We start from the raw sequence: 12,851 nt of genomic DNA, 5'->3' as shown, positions 1-12,851 counted from the left end.
CCTGAGTGTGTCCTTTATGAATCCGAGGAGCTGCAATCTGGATGGTCCCACTCTGACCACCGGGCACACTGGCTCCTGTATCTCTAAGGAGGTGCTAATCTAGCCTCTGCCTGAGGCAACCAGTTTGAGTCAGCTGTGATGCAATGCAAGTTGCCCTGGGGCCTTGGGCCAGCTGCAGATTGTTAGGTAATTATCAGATTGCAAAGGGCCAGGCCTTTCATATGCAAAAGCCTCCCTGGATGGCTTGGGCAGGACGGGGTCCCAGGAGATCAACAGGGCTGAGTGAGCAGTTATGGCTGCTCTCAGTCCTGCCCTCAGAGGCCCTGCTTCTCAGTGTCCTGGCAATCGCTGCAAGCTCCTCCGAGAGAAAGCTGCCCTCGAGTTCCGACTGATGCCAGACAGTCCAGTTTCTCCCGTATGAGTCTGGGTCCCCAGAGACTCGCCCGGAACTGGAGCTCAGAGTGTGAGACTCCCTCGCGATTGAAAAAGACAACCGTGTCCTCAGCCACCAGCCCTCTCCGCATGCGTCTCCGTACTTCTGTATTTTACTCCCACACTGCGCCTCCTCTGAGTCTTGGTATGCTTTTCTCTTTCCTTCTAGTTGTAGAATTTCCACTCCATCAGCCTTCCTGTGGTTCTGGATGATGTCCGTTCTGTCTTTTAGTTGTATTTTTGAAGTTGTTGTGGGAGGCACCAATTTCCGGTGTTTACCTATTCCGCCATCTTGGTTTCTCTTCTACCATTATTTCTTCAAACACCTTCTCTATGCCTTTCTCCCTTTCTGCCTTTTCTGACACACCTGCTATTCTAATATTGTTACCTTTCATGTTGTCCCACAGCTCCCTTAAGCTCTTCTCCTGTTTTTTAATTGTGTTTTCTTTTTTGGTTCTCTGATTGAGTGATATTTTCAACTCTGTCTTCTAAATCATTGATTTAATCCTCAGCTTCCCCTAATATGCTATGTATTCCTTCCAATGTGTTCTTTATTTGTGTTATGTCATTCTTAATTTCAGACTGGTCTTTTTTCATAGTTACTATATCTTTTTTCATGCTGTTGATCATCTTTTTTTTTTTTTTTCCACAAATTATGCAGTCGAGTTTCCCACATTTGGGGAAATCGCAGGGGTCAGCACATCCGGAGTGCAATGGATAAGCCTCGCCCTGGGAAAACCACCTTCGTGATCATGGTATCTCCCCTGCCAGGTAAGTATTGTGTTGATCATCTTTATCATCATTACTCTGCACTTCATTTCAGATAAATTTCTTATCTCTGCTTCATTTACTCTTCTTCTGGAGAATTCTCTAGTTCTTTCATTTGGGGGTTGTTTCTTTGTTTCCTCATTTTGGCTGTCTATTTGGGTTTGTGACTATGTATTAGCTAAATCCTCTACACCTCTCTATCTCTAGTGCAAGACATTGTTAAAGGCTGATTCTGACTAATTAGATCAGGCAAAAACTCAAAACCTCCAGAGGCCAACTAATAGGATTCCAACTTGAATTGCCCCTCAGGCAATTGTCTTCAGGTGTGTCGAGAGTTTTTTCAACAGTGGGGGGAAGTTGCTTCTGTCTGGAGGCTAATTGTTATTTTTAATGTCTTAAATGGCCTCAGAGGAAGGTGTTTTCCAATAGAGTGTCAACTGTCTTCCCCTCAGGCAAGACAAATGTATATGTGGGAAAGATGTCCTTTGCTGTGTGAGGGAATGACTCAGCCCAGGAAACTTGGGGTGTCTGCCTTCTGAGATCTATCCCCTGAGTCCCTAGTCCTGACTTCTGCTCTCACAGCTCCAGTTCATTTCACCTTGCCTCTGCCAGAGCGCAGGGTGGGTGGCACCACAGAGAATTTTGTGCATTGGCCCTTTAAGAGGGTGCCTGAATTTTCAGCTGTCACTCCCTAGCAGATAGCACCCCACTGCTTTTCACAGCCAGATGTTATGTGGGTACTCTTCCCAGTTTTGGTGCACTCTTCTGAGGGTGTGGGGGAAACTTGCGGATTAGATCCCAGAGGTCTCAGTGGCAACCCCCAACAGCTGAGATATCTCTCCGGGTCTTCAGTTGCTGTCTGTGGGCACCTGGCCAGCCGTTTCGCACCTCCGCCCCTTCTACCAGTCTCTATGTAGTCTCCACTTTCGGTTCTAGGGTATCAGGGTTCCCTCCTGCAAGTTTTCCATTGATTATTCAGGAAGTTTTTTCTGTATTTTAGTTGTAATTCCAGTTTGTTCCTGTTAGCATGTCTGTGCAGCACCCACTTACTCTGCTGCCATTTTTAATCCTCTAAAATAGACGTTTTAAAACAAACTAAAATCAAGGTAGCTTTCCACGAACAAATCCTTAGTGAAGGAAATTCTAAAGGATGTACTTCAGTCAAAATGATCATATAGAAAGCATGGGATGCAAGATGAAATTATCAGCAAAGATACTGAGACACATCTGGGTAAATCTAACAAACCAATAACTAGATAAAGCAACAATAATAATGCTTGATGTGTGGGGATTTGAAAAAGAGAGAGAACAAAGTGACAACAACAACAATAGCAAGTTGAATGTTAAAGAATCCGAAGATCTTAGTGTAGTTCACAAGAGGGTGAAGGCTGCACTAGAACTGCCATCTGGGTTAAAATGCTGAAATATTTCAGTACTGATTAGGAAAGATAAATTCTCCACTTTTTGAGACCACAAGTGACCTGACAACATAATCCAGTATTGGCCACACAGACAAGTAATGGGGCCTGCGCATGTGTAGGCATTGATGGGGTGGCTGAGGCAGCATCTCTCCACATCACCCAGGGATAGGCAGCAAGGTCTGAGCCTATTTGGTAGTAGGAGCAGTTTTGGTGGCAGGGGCTGAGGCACAGGCTTTCCAATCCAGGTCATAAGATGCACACCCAGCCAATGCTGGTTGCCAAAGACCTAATGTCTATCAATTTAGTGAGAAAGTTAGAAGAACCTGATGCAATTCTTCATATCAAATCATGACTTAGACAGAAACTGATGAAATTATGATGGAATGATTTAATAAACAGCTCATGCTATAGCTTATATCAGTTGAAAGCACTTTTTTGATATGCATAGCTTATTTATATAGTAAATGGGGATATACTAGTAATTATAATGCTTCATTTATAGTCATGTACCACTTATCAATGGTTTGGTCAATGACGGACTTCATATACAATGGTGGTATTCTGTATAGCCTAGGTGTGTAGTGTTCTGTACCATCTAGGTTTGTGTATGTGCACTCTGGTGTTTGCACAATGACAAAATTGTTAAAAGATGCTTTTCTCAGAGTATATTGCCATAGTTCAGCAGTGCATGACTGTGTAGATTGATATATTGATTTAAAATGCCATTCTAGTAGTTGAATGTATTTAGTATCACTGCTAGGTAGAGGCATTGATTTACTTGAGGCTCTAAGTATGGGCATTAAAATATATAATATTTATATGTATGTGTGTGTGTGTGTGTGTGTGTGTGTGTGTAAGAAGAATTTACAATCTGATAGAAAAATAAATAGAATGAGAAAGCTAAAAAAACAAAGAACTGACCAGACCCAAAAGAGACTAATTTGTTGAGACCAAAGGTTTAGTAAAAAATTCAAGCTACTCATCAGGAGGAGAGCTTGGGTGCAGGAGCAACAGAGGCCAGTCCCAAGGGTGCAGAGGGAGATGAGAAATAGGTCAGGCTCTGTAGAGGCCCATTCACATGTGAAAAGTTGAGGAGAAGGTGCATAGGGATCACACAACAAGCTGGGACTGGTTAATTCTTCCCACCTGACCATCTATACAGTGATTAATAATGCCACCACAACAAATATTTTGCCCATTCTTCAAAGTGAGACCTTGGCCCCAGGCATCTCCAAGTGCTTTGTCAGGGAGATAGGGGGTTGGCCAATAGAGTCAATAGATTCTGGCTCTGCCCAGGTCTGTTATTGGCTTGGGATACTCAGGGCTACAAAGCCACTCCCTGCTCTACACCAGGGTATTCCAGGAGGAAAATCCTCATGTCCAGGGGTGGGCAAACTTTTTGACTTGAGGGCCACAATGGGTTCTTAAACTGGCCCGGAGGGCCGGAACAAAAGCATGGATGGAGTGTTTGTGTGAACTAATATAAATTCAAAGTAAACATCATTACATAAAAGGGTACGGTCTTTTTTTTTAGTTTTATTCATTTCAAACGGGCCGGATCTGGCCCGCGGGCCATAGTCTGCCCACGGCTGGTCTAAGGCCTGGAGTCAGAATGTACCAACAGGGCCCAAGAGGACAAGATGTGCCTTAGCTCCTGCTCCCAGCTCCCAAATCATACTACTATCTTGAGGGTGGGTGAGTTGGCCCTTCCCTGTCATGAGGACACCCTAGCCATGCCTTGGTCAGTCTTGTACCTCCTTCTGGTGGGCTTAGGAAATGGGATTTACCCAAAGAACAGGAATCTGTTCAAGCATACACAATCTAGCCTAAGCTTTTGAGACGGAAATCCATATCTGGACAGGAGTGAATTCACCTGGTGGCACTTTTCTTTGAGGGGTCCTGGGACTTGGTTAATAATTACAACTATAGACTGTTACTGAGCATTCTGTGTCCAATATCATGCAAGTCAGCTACATATATGTTCATGTCATCTTGATTGATATACCTACGAGGAAATTAAAGCTCAGAGAGGTGAAGATACTTGACCAGAGTTGAGATTGTAACCCAGGTGTATTACCACCAGGAAAAGAGCTACACCAATACTCACCCCAGGTTTACCCAAGCCCATGTCCACCAGCGTTCTCTAGGCCAAATTCTGGACCTCACCCTTTAACCAGTCAGGACTATTCCTTTGGGATACTATACAAAAAGCAAGAGGCAAAATGCACAAAGTCTCCTTGTAGCTCACTGTGCTGAGCCCAGCCAGGAAACCACGACCCCAGGAATCCCTGTCGCCTGCTGTCTGGGCTGAAGCTTCTTGTTGTCCTGGAAACAATGACCTCAGTGACTAATAGTGACCTCATTTAGGAATTTGGCACTAGCTGCTTTTTATCCTCATTGGTGAGGTCCTACGTGCAGTTCTTAACCCTCTCAGTCCTAGGCAAGCCAGGACAGCTGGTCACCTTAGCAAGAAGGCAAGTTGAAAACACACCCAGCACCATCCAGAATTCAGTCAAAATTAGTGTGGCGCAGAGTTTAAGTGCCACGAAGTATGGTCTGAGAGCAGGGATCTCAGCCCAGGGCTGTGGCTGACTCGTGACCTTCGAAAAAGCATTTCCCTCCAGGAGCTTCAGTTCCCCCATCTGACATGTGAGGACATTCCAGTTCTGTGGAGGGTAAGGTAACATCATCCAATTAGTGTTACCAAGGCAGTGCAAAGTGCACCACCTCTTGGAGAAGCAATTTGGCAAAATCTGGCATCCTTTCACACACTTTCTTATCCCTTGGGACTTACAATTCCAAGGTAATAGCTCAAGGGAAATAGAAAAGTTCTTTGCAGAAACATGTACATTGCAGGACTATCTATCATGGCAAAGAGGTGGAAGCAACCTCAACACTAAAACAAGAAGCAGTGAACTAGGGATGCTACATCCACTAGGAGGGATCAAGTACTGCAGTCATTAGAAAGGTCCACAGGCTCTTGGGGAAATTTAAACCAGCTTGGGAAAGGCAAAGCTACATGGCCAACATGAAAAGGTGTTGCGGCAGAGAAAGACTAATGGAAAAGGGAAAGATGGTAATAATAGTTGTACTGCTTGGTAAGATCAAATGTAAATATTTCTGCATTTTGTCAGATGGTGTAAACCACTATGATATTATTTTTCACACACACATAAGAAGAAATTAATAAATGAGAAAACTTTAGCTGTAGTCTCCACAGCTGCTCCTGGGATTAAATCAGTCAGCCATGTGCTGATTGTTGCCCATGCAGACCAAGGGCCTATGAACCTTGCTGGATGTCCCTGTGCTGCCCAGAAATGGCCTGCACTGCAGCAATTTCCAGGCAACACAGGGATGGAGCCAGGACTCCTGACATTTAGGCCAATGTATCTCCCACTACCAGCCTTCATCTCTCAAGCTCTCCATTGTGGTGACAATGTCCACACCTGGTAAACTGGTCAGAGATTTTGGCTGCAATCAAAGAAACCAATTTTGGCTGATTTGGGCAGAAAAGGAATGTATAAGAATATTATCGAGTAGCTCACAGACTTTAGAATGTATCTCCCACTACCAGCCTTCATCTCTCAAGCTCTCCATTGTGGTGACAATGTCCACACCTGGTAAACTGGTCAGAGATTTTGGCTGCAATCAAAGAAACCAATTTTGGCTGATTTGGGCAGAAAAGGAATGTATAAGAATATTATCGAGTAGCTCACAGACTTTAGAAACAATTAGACACAAGCATTAAAGGAAAAGAAGACATTGACCAAATAATGCTGAGAAGCCAAGAACACAACCAAATCCCATAGAGGAAAAATATGGAGAAGCTAGGCTATTGTAAAGGTTTGGCTTAAGTGGCTTCTCGCAATGCTCCCACTCTGGAAAACCTACTGCCCACAACCACAAAAGGACCCAGACCCAGGATGCTGCCTTCCCTGCTGGGTTCCCCAGATAGGCCACTGAGTCTATGCCTAAGGACCCCACTGCCCCAGGCATTACATGACTCAGTGAGGGCACCAAATGCTCACCTTTCAAATTTATTCCTTTCAGGGCAACATGTGGACATATCCTGGTTCCAAGTGGCCCACATTAAAGAGGATGGGATACTCATGGAGAAGCCAGCCCGTGTGGAGCCACATTACGTAGTCCTGGAGAACCCTAGCTTCTCCCCCATGGGCATTCTACTGAGAATGATCCACACAGCCCTGGGCATTCCTGTCATCTCCAACGTGTTGCTCTACTGTCACTTTCAATCCGAGGAAGTCAACTTCCATCTCTACCTAATCCCCAGCGACTGCACCATTCGAAAGGTTGCCCCAATAGCTGGAAAGGGCAGGCCAGGATGGGCTGACAGAGACATGACATGCATCAGAGAGCTCCCTAGATGGGTCAACTGGGCTTAAGTATGGGACATGGACTGGTCTCCTGTCCCTAAGGCCTTTCCTAACTGGGCTCACTGCTTCACCACTCATTGCTAGACACCTTTTGCAGCTTCTTTCCAGGAGTCAGAAGGATGGGAGGGGCTCCCTGCCCAGAGCTGCACCCACTCCTCCATTCTCACTTCTTCTCTAGCAATGCCCCAATTCACACCCTGAACACAGCACTGGCCAAGTGTGGGGATCTCTGTGTAGCAGTCATTGGGGTGGGAGAGTTCATGGGTGGTATAACCCCTTCACCCACATAAGTATGTGGAAACACCACCTCACTTTGTTCAGACTAGATTCCATAGGGTGGAATCTCTGGATTAGACCACAGAAACCCTCCTTTATTAATCAGCATCCGTATGCCCCTTAGGCCATAGATGATGAAGAAAAGAAGTTCCAGTTTTTTCGAATTCGCAAGCCGCCCCCGCTGACACCACTCTACTTGGGCTCCCGATATACTGTGTCTGGTTCAGACAAGTTGGAAATAATCCCTAAGGTGAGCAGTCTAAATATTCCCTCCTCCCTGAGAGGTCATGCCTGGGAATAGCTGTGAGGCAGGTTTCAGAGCTTCCCCAGAGGCAGGCCCAGTTAGGGTTGGGCAGACAGCGAGTGGAATTTTGGGTAAGCAGGAATGCTTCAAAGATTGGGAGAAAGGAGGCTAGTAAGAGGCAGGTTCATATTCAGGGTAGGGATAACAATGGGGTTTGACTTAGGGGAACTGAAAGTGTTGGGCTATAGGGTGTCCATGCTCTTCAAGCAAACCAACAGGAACACATCTGAAGCTGAACACAGTGGGATTATTACTCATTGCAGTGAGAGAACGCACACCAATGGGAACCGTGGGGCTCCTCATATCAAGAGATGCAGAAAGAACCTATTTCACGATTTGGGGCTTAGTTGGGTAATTTCCGGGAAGGTCTAAGGAAATGAAGATTTGGTCTAGATCTGGTATTGTCAGAAGGCAGGGCAATTCTATGATTGGGAACCTCTACACATTTTCTCTCTGGGAAGGGCAGGCACTGCAAGTGTGAAGGTATAATTGCTGAAATAGCTCATTTTGAAGTGGAATGGGGCGAAGTTTGGCGATTGTGAGGTTGTATGTGTTCAACAGGAGGATAACACAGCAGAGATGGCAGCATCAGATTAGTTTGTAATAACAACGAGGTCTAGTTGTGAGCATCGCATTAGGTTTGGGCATCAGGGGCTGTCTTTTATCCTTTCTCAGTCTCCCCTTTCACCAAAGGGAATGACGTCAGGACACTGGACATTCATCCATGATATCCACATGGTCACCATTGCCAAGATTTGTTGCCTAGGGTCAGATTTTCAACTGAATGGTAGTTTGTAGTTCAACCAGAGTCAATCTTTTTTCCCCCCTTCTGTTCTGAGATGAGTCCTTGGACCAATTTTAGTGATAATGACAGATGGTATACATTTCCAGCAGGAAGGAGAAAGAATTATATAACTTTTTTAAAAATATATTTTATTGATTTTTTTACAGAGAGGAAGAGAGAGGGATAAAGAGTTAGAAACATCGATGAGAGCGAAACATCGATCAGCTGCCTCCTGCACACCCCTGCTGGGGATATGCCTGCAACCAAGGTACATGCCCTTGACCAGAATTGAACCTGGGACACTTGAGTCCGCAGGCCGATGCTCTATCCACCAAGCCAAATTGGCCAGGGCGAATTATATAACTTTTAAGTTGAGAAACATGAATCCAACCATGACTACCTTAAAATTCCCTCTGTGTCAGATCTTAACAAGGGATGAGAGACATGATTCAGTCATTCACCACACATTTACCCAGTGCCAACCCTGTGCTGTCTTCATTTGTGATCAAGTTCAGTGAACAAGACAGACAAGGCTCTGCCCTTGGGAAGATGACATTCTGGTGGATGAGACCTACATCATTGAAGAAATGGACCAAGAACCATGAAGTGCTGTGAGGAAAACACAACCATGCCATTTAAGGGAATGATTTGGACTACTTTATACTGGGTGGTCAGAGGAGGAACCTTTGAGAAGTAATATGTAAGCTGAGACCTGAGTGACAAGAAGGGTCCTGGGAGGTGAATATTTGTAACAGAGCACTTTAGGTCCAGAGGATAGAGGAGCAGCCACCCTGATCCCTCCACATGACAAGTGGGAAGTCAGTGTGGCAGAGCTTACTGAGTGTAGCAAAGAGAGAAGTAAGCTGGGGTCACACAAGAGACAGAGGTTTCCTAGGGCCCATCAACTCTGCTGCCCTGATGTGGAGTTTGGATTTTGTTCTAAGTACAATGACTAGATCTCAGAGGTTGTTGCTTGGTAATACAAGACCTGCTTTAGTTTCATATAGATGCCTCTGGCTGCTGGGTAAGAATGGGTGATAAGAAGACAAGAGTGAAAACAAAAAACAAATCAAAAGACCATTGCTATGGTACCAGCAGGAGCTGCAGATGCCTTGATTAGGGAAAAAGCAGCTGAGATGAAGATAAGTTGATGGATTGAGAGTATATGTTGCAAGTGCAGTCAATAGAACTTGACTTATAAGAGAGAAAGCTGAGGAGGAGGAGAACAAGAACAAGAACAAGAACAAGAACAAGAACAAGAACAAGAACAAGAACAAGAACAAGAACAAGAACAAGAACAAGAACAAGAACAAGAACAAGAACAAGAACAAGAACAAGAACAAGAACAAGAACAAGAACAAGAACAAGAACAAGAACAAGAACAAGAACAAGAACAAGAACAAGAAGAAGAACAAGAAGAAGAACAAGAAGAAGAACAAGAAGAAGAAGAAAGAGAGAAAGCTAAGAATTAAAGGTGATGTCTGAATATGGAATGTGGATATTCAGTGGTGGTAGTGCCATTTACTGCATGTGGGGAAACTGGGAAGGGAATGTTTTTGGAAGATAGTTGGGAATCAAGAGTCATCTCGAATGTGATTTAGAAAAGGGGATGGATACAAATTTTCTGTTGATTAATAGTGGGTCTATCTGGGAGATGGGAGTGGCCAGGGAAAGATCAAAGGGGGGTTGCACGGGGGGGGGGGGGACATATGTAATACTTTAAACAATAAAGAATTTAAATTTATAAAATACATAATAGCCCTAGCTGGTTTGGCTCAGTGAATAGAGCGTCGGCCTGCAGACCGAAAGTCCCAGGTTTGATTCCGGTCAAGGGCACATGCCTGGGTTTCCGGCTCAGTCCAACATGCAGGAGGAAGCCAATCAATGGTTCACACTCATCATTGATGTTTCTATCTCTCTATTTCTCTCCATTCCTCCCTGACATCAATAAAAATATTTTTTAAAAAAATACATAATACTTGGTAATGATAATAAACTACTATGTTACTGTCTTTTTTTTTTTTTTTTTAAAAAGGTATGTCAAGCTTAGGATCCATTAAGAAGACAGTCTTTGGGCTGGAGAAATTAGAATTTGGGTTCAAGATGGGGGAGATGGAGGAAGAAGGATCTGGTTCAAGATGAAGGGAGAAGGATCTGGTTTAGGATGTGTGAGCACTACATTATGGGTGAGTCCTGACTCATCCATGGGATACCCAGCCATGTCCTCTTCCTTCTGAGTCAGGATTTGTGGAAAATGAGGAAGAGAGCAGTGCCTGAGGTGGCATTAATTTCAGTAGAGATCATCCAAGGGTCCCCTGGGCCAAGAAAGTGTCAGGTGGGGAGGCACCTCACTTGCAGGATGAATGGTGGCTTCTCACATCACCACTGTTTCTACAGGAACTGGAGCTCTGCTATCGAAGCCCTGGGAAAGCCCAGCTCTTCTCTGAGTTCTATGTTGGTCATTTTGTGTCGGGGATCCGGCTGCAGATTAAAAGCAAAGATGATGAGACTGTGGTATGGGAGGCCTTGGTGAAATCAGGTAAAGTCAAGACAAGTCAAGGGAGCTCAGTGGTGGGAAACAGAAAGTCAATAAAAGAGTCTGCCTCTGTGTGTGTGTGTGTGTGTGTGTGTGTGAGAGAGAGAGAGAGAGAGAGAGAGAGAGAGAGAGAGAGAGAGAGATATCACAATTTGTTGATGAGAAGAAATAGCCCAGAGAAGTTATGTGATTTTTTTTCTAGTTACATAACATTTGGTGTGACCAGAATTTTAATTAAAGTTGGTCTGACTCTAAGCTCCATTCCCTCTTCCGTGCACCATGGTGTCTCTATACTGCCCTTGATTTAACAGATTTTTTTAAAAAATAAATGTATTTTTCATCATCATATACTGTGTTTTTGTCGCTCGAATGAATTTTATTATTTCTTCAAATTTCTTTTTTTTTAAATACATTGATTTTTTTACAGAGAGGAAGGGAGAGGGATAGAGAGTTAGAAACATCGATGAGAGAGAAACCTCAATCAGCTGCCTCCTGCACACCCCCTACTGGGGATGTGCCCGCAACCAAGGTACATGCCCTTGACCTGAATCGAACCCGGGACCCTTTGGTCCACAGGCCGACGCTCTATCCACTGAGCCAAACCGGTCAGGGCGCTTTAACAGATTTTGACACCCATAAGACATTTGGCAAAATTTCTCATAATTGATTGGATATGAGATGAAAAAATAAGAACTAGACAGTTATATGGTTGTATGAATTAAGCCAATTATTGCAATAGCACATGCACTAACCTGGATCATACAGGTATCTTCAAAGTAAACAAGAGGGAATCAAATAATGAACTTTCAGGGATGAATGTAACTTTACAGTGTCTTAAACCAGCACCAACACACCCAAGAAGCAAAATCCCTCAAAAGTCCTTCTAGGGCCCGCTGGTGTTGTTCAGTGGGTAAGAGTCAATCCATGAATCAAGAGGTCGTGGTTCGATTCTCTGTCAGGACACATGGCTGGGTTGTGGGCTCGATCCCCAGTAGGGGACATGCAGGAGGCAGTCTATCAATGATTCTCTCTCATCATTAATGTTTCTAACTCTCTCTCACTCTCCCTTACTCTCTCTGCAATCAATAATAAAAACCGGTTTTAAAAATAAAATTCCTTCCTGAAAAAAGCATATCATGTTCAATGTTATAAAGCCTAGTGAAAATGGCCCTCACCAGTGTAGGTCAGTAGTTAGAGTGTCAGCCCATGGACCAAAGGGTCGCAGTTTAATTCCCTGTCAAGGGTAGATACCTGGGTTGCAGGTTCCATCCCCGGCCCCAGTCAGGGTGCATGTGGGAAGCAACCAATCAATGTATTTCTCTCACATTGATGATTCTCTCTCTCTCTCATTCTCTCTCTCTCTCTCTCCCTCTCTCTCTCTTTCCTTCCCTCCCTTCCACTCTCTCTGGAAATTCATTAAAAAAATATCCTCAGGTGAGGATTAACAACATCAAAAATATATATAGTGAATCTGCCTCCTGAGGTGCTACAACAGGCTTTCCAGGGAGGGGAAAGATAACGGTCTTTACTCGTCTTGGCTCGGGTGCAATCACAGGTGTGGACTAACCAGCCCCTGCATCAGACCTCCTTTGAATGTCACTCTGGCACTTACTTGCTGGGTGATCTTGGGAAAATGACTTCACCCTTTTGAGTGTCAGACTCCTCATTTATAAAAAGAGGGTCATATGGCCTAACTTGTAGGATTGTTGGAAAGATTAAATAAATTACGTACTTCAAGCATGTCAAACTCAAAGGCTAACATGGGCCAAATAAACAAGGTTTAAGTTTAAGTGGGCCGCAAATAAAGAAAAGCTTCAATTTTCATAGAAATGTAGGTTTATTTCAATAGAGACATGCTGAATACAAAGGACTAAAATAAATGAGTAATCATTAACATAAAATAATAGAACATTTTAATAAAAATTAATATTTTTTC

The 12,851-nt window shown here is 44.0% G+C and overlaps 1 protein-coding gene across 1 annotated transcript in view; it reads left to right on the top strand.

Moving 5' to 3' along the window:
* LOC106723601 (NACHT, LRR and PYD domains-containing protein 1-like) overlaps window positions 1-12,851 on the top strand; it is a 63,643-nt gene that overhangs the window by 44,480 nt on the left and 6,312 nt on the right. The window contains exons 10-12 of the mRNA XM_014530210.1: window positions 6,672-6,931; window positions 7,416-7,541; window positions 10,777-10,918. Of these exons, the coding sequence (XP_014385696.1) occupies window positions 6,672-6,931; window positions 7,416-7,541; window positions 10,777-10,918 (528 nt within the window). The remainder of the gene's footprint in view (window positions 1-6,671; window positions 6,932-7,415; window positions 7,542-10,776; window positions 10,919-12,851) is intronic.

The sequence above is a fragment of the Myotis brandtii genome, unplaced genomic scaffold (assembly GCF_000412655.1).
Source record: "Myotis brandtii unplaced genomic scaffold, ASM41265v1 scaffold728, whole genome shotgun sequence".
In the NCBI taxonomy this organism is placed as follows: domain Eukaryota; kingdom Metazoa; phylum Chordata; class Mammalia; order Chiroptera; family Vespertilionidae; genus Myotis; species Myotis brandtii.
Note: the sequence above shows the minus strand (reverse complement) of the source record. Positions and strands in the feature narration are given on the sequence as shown.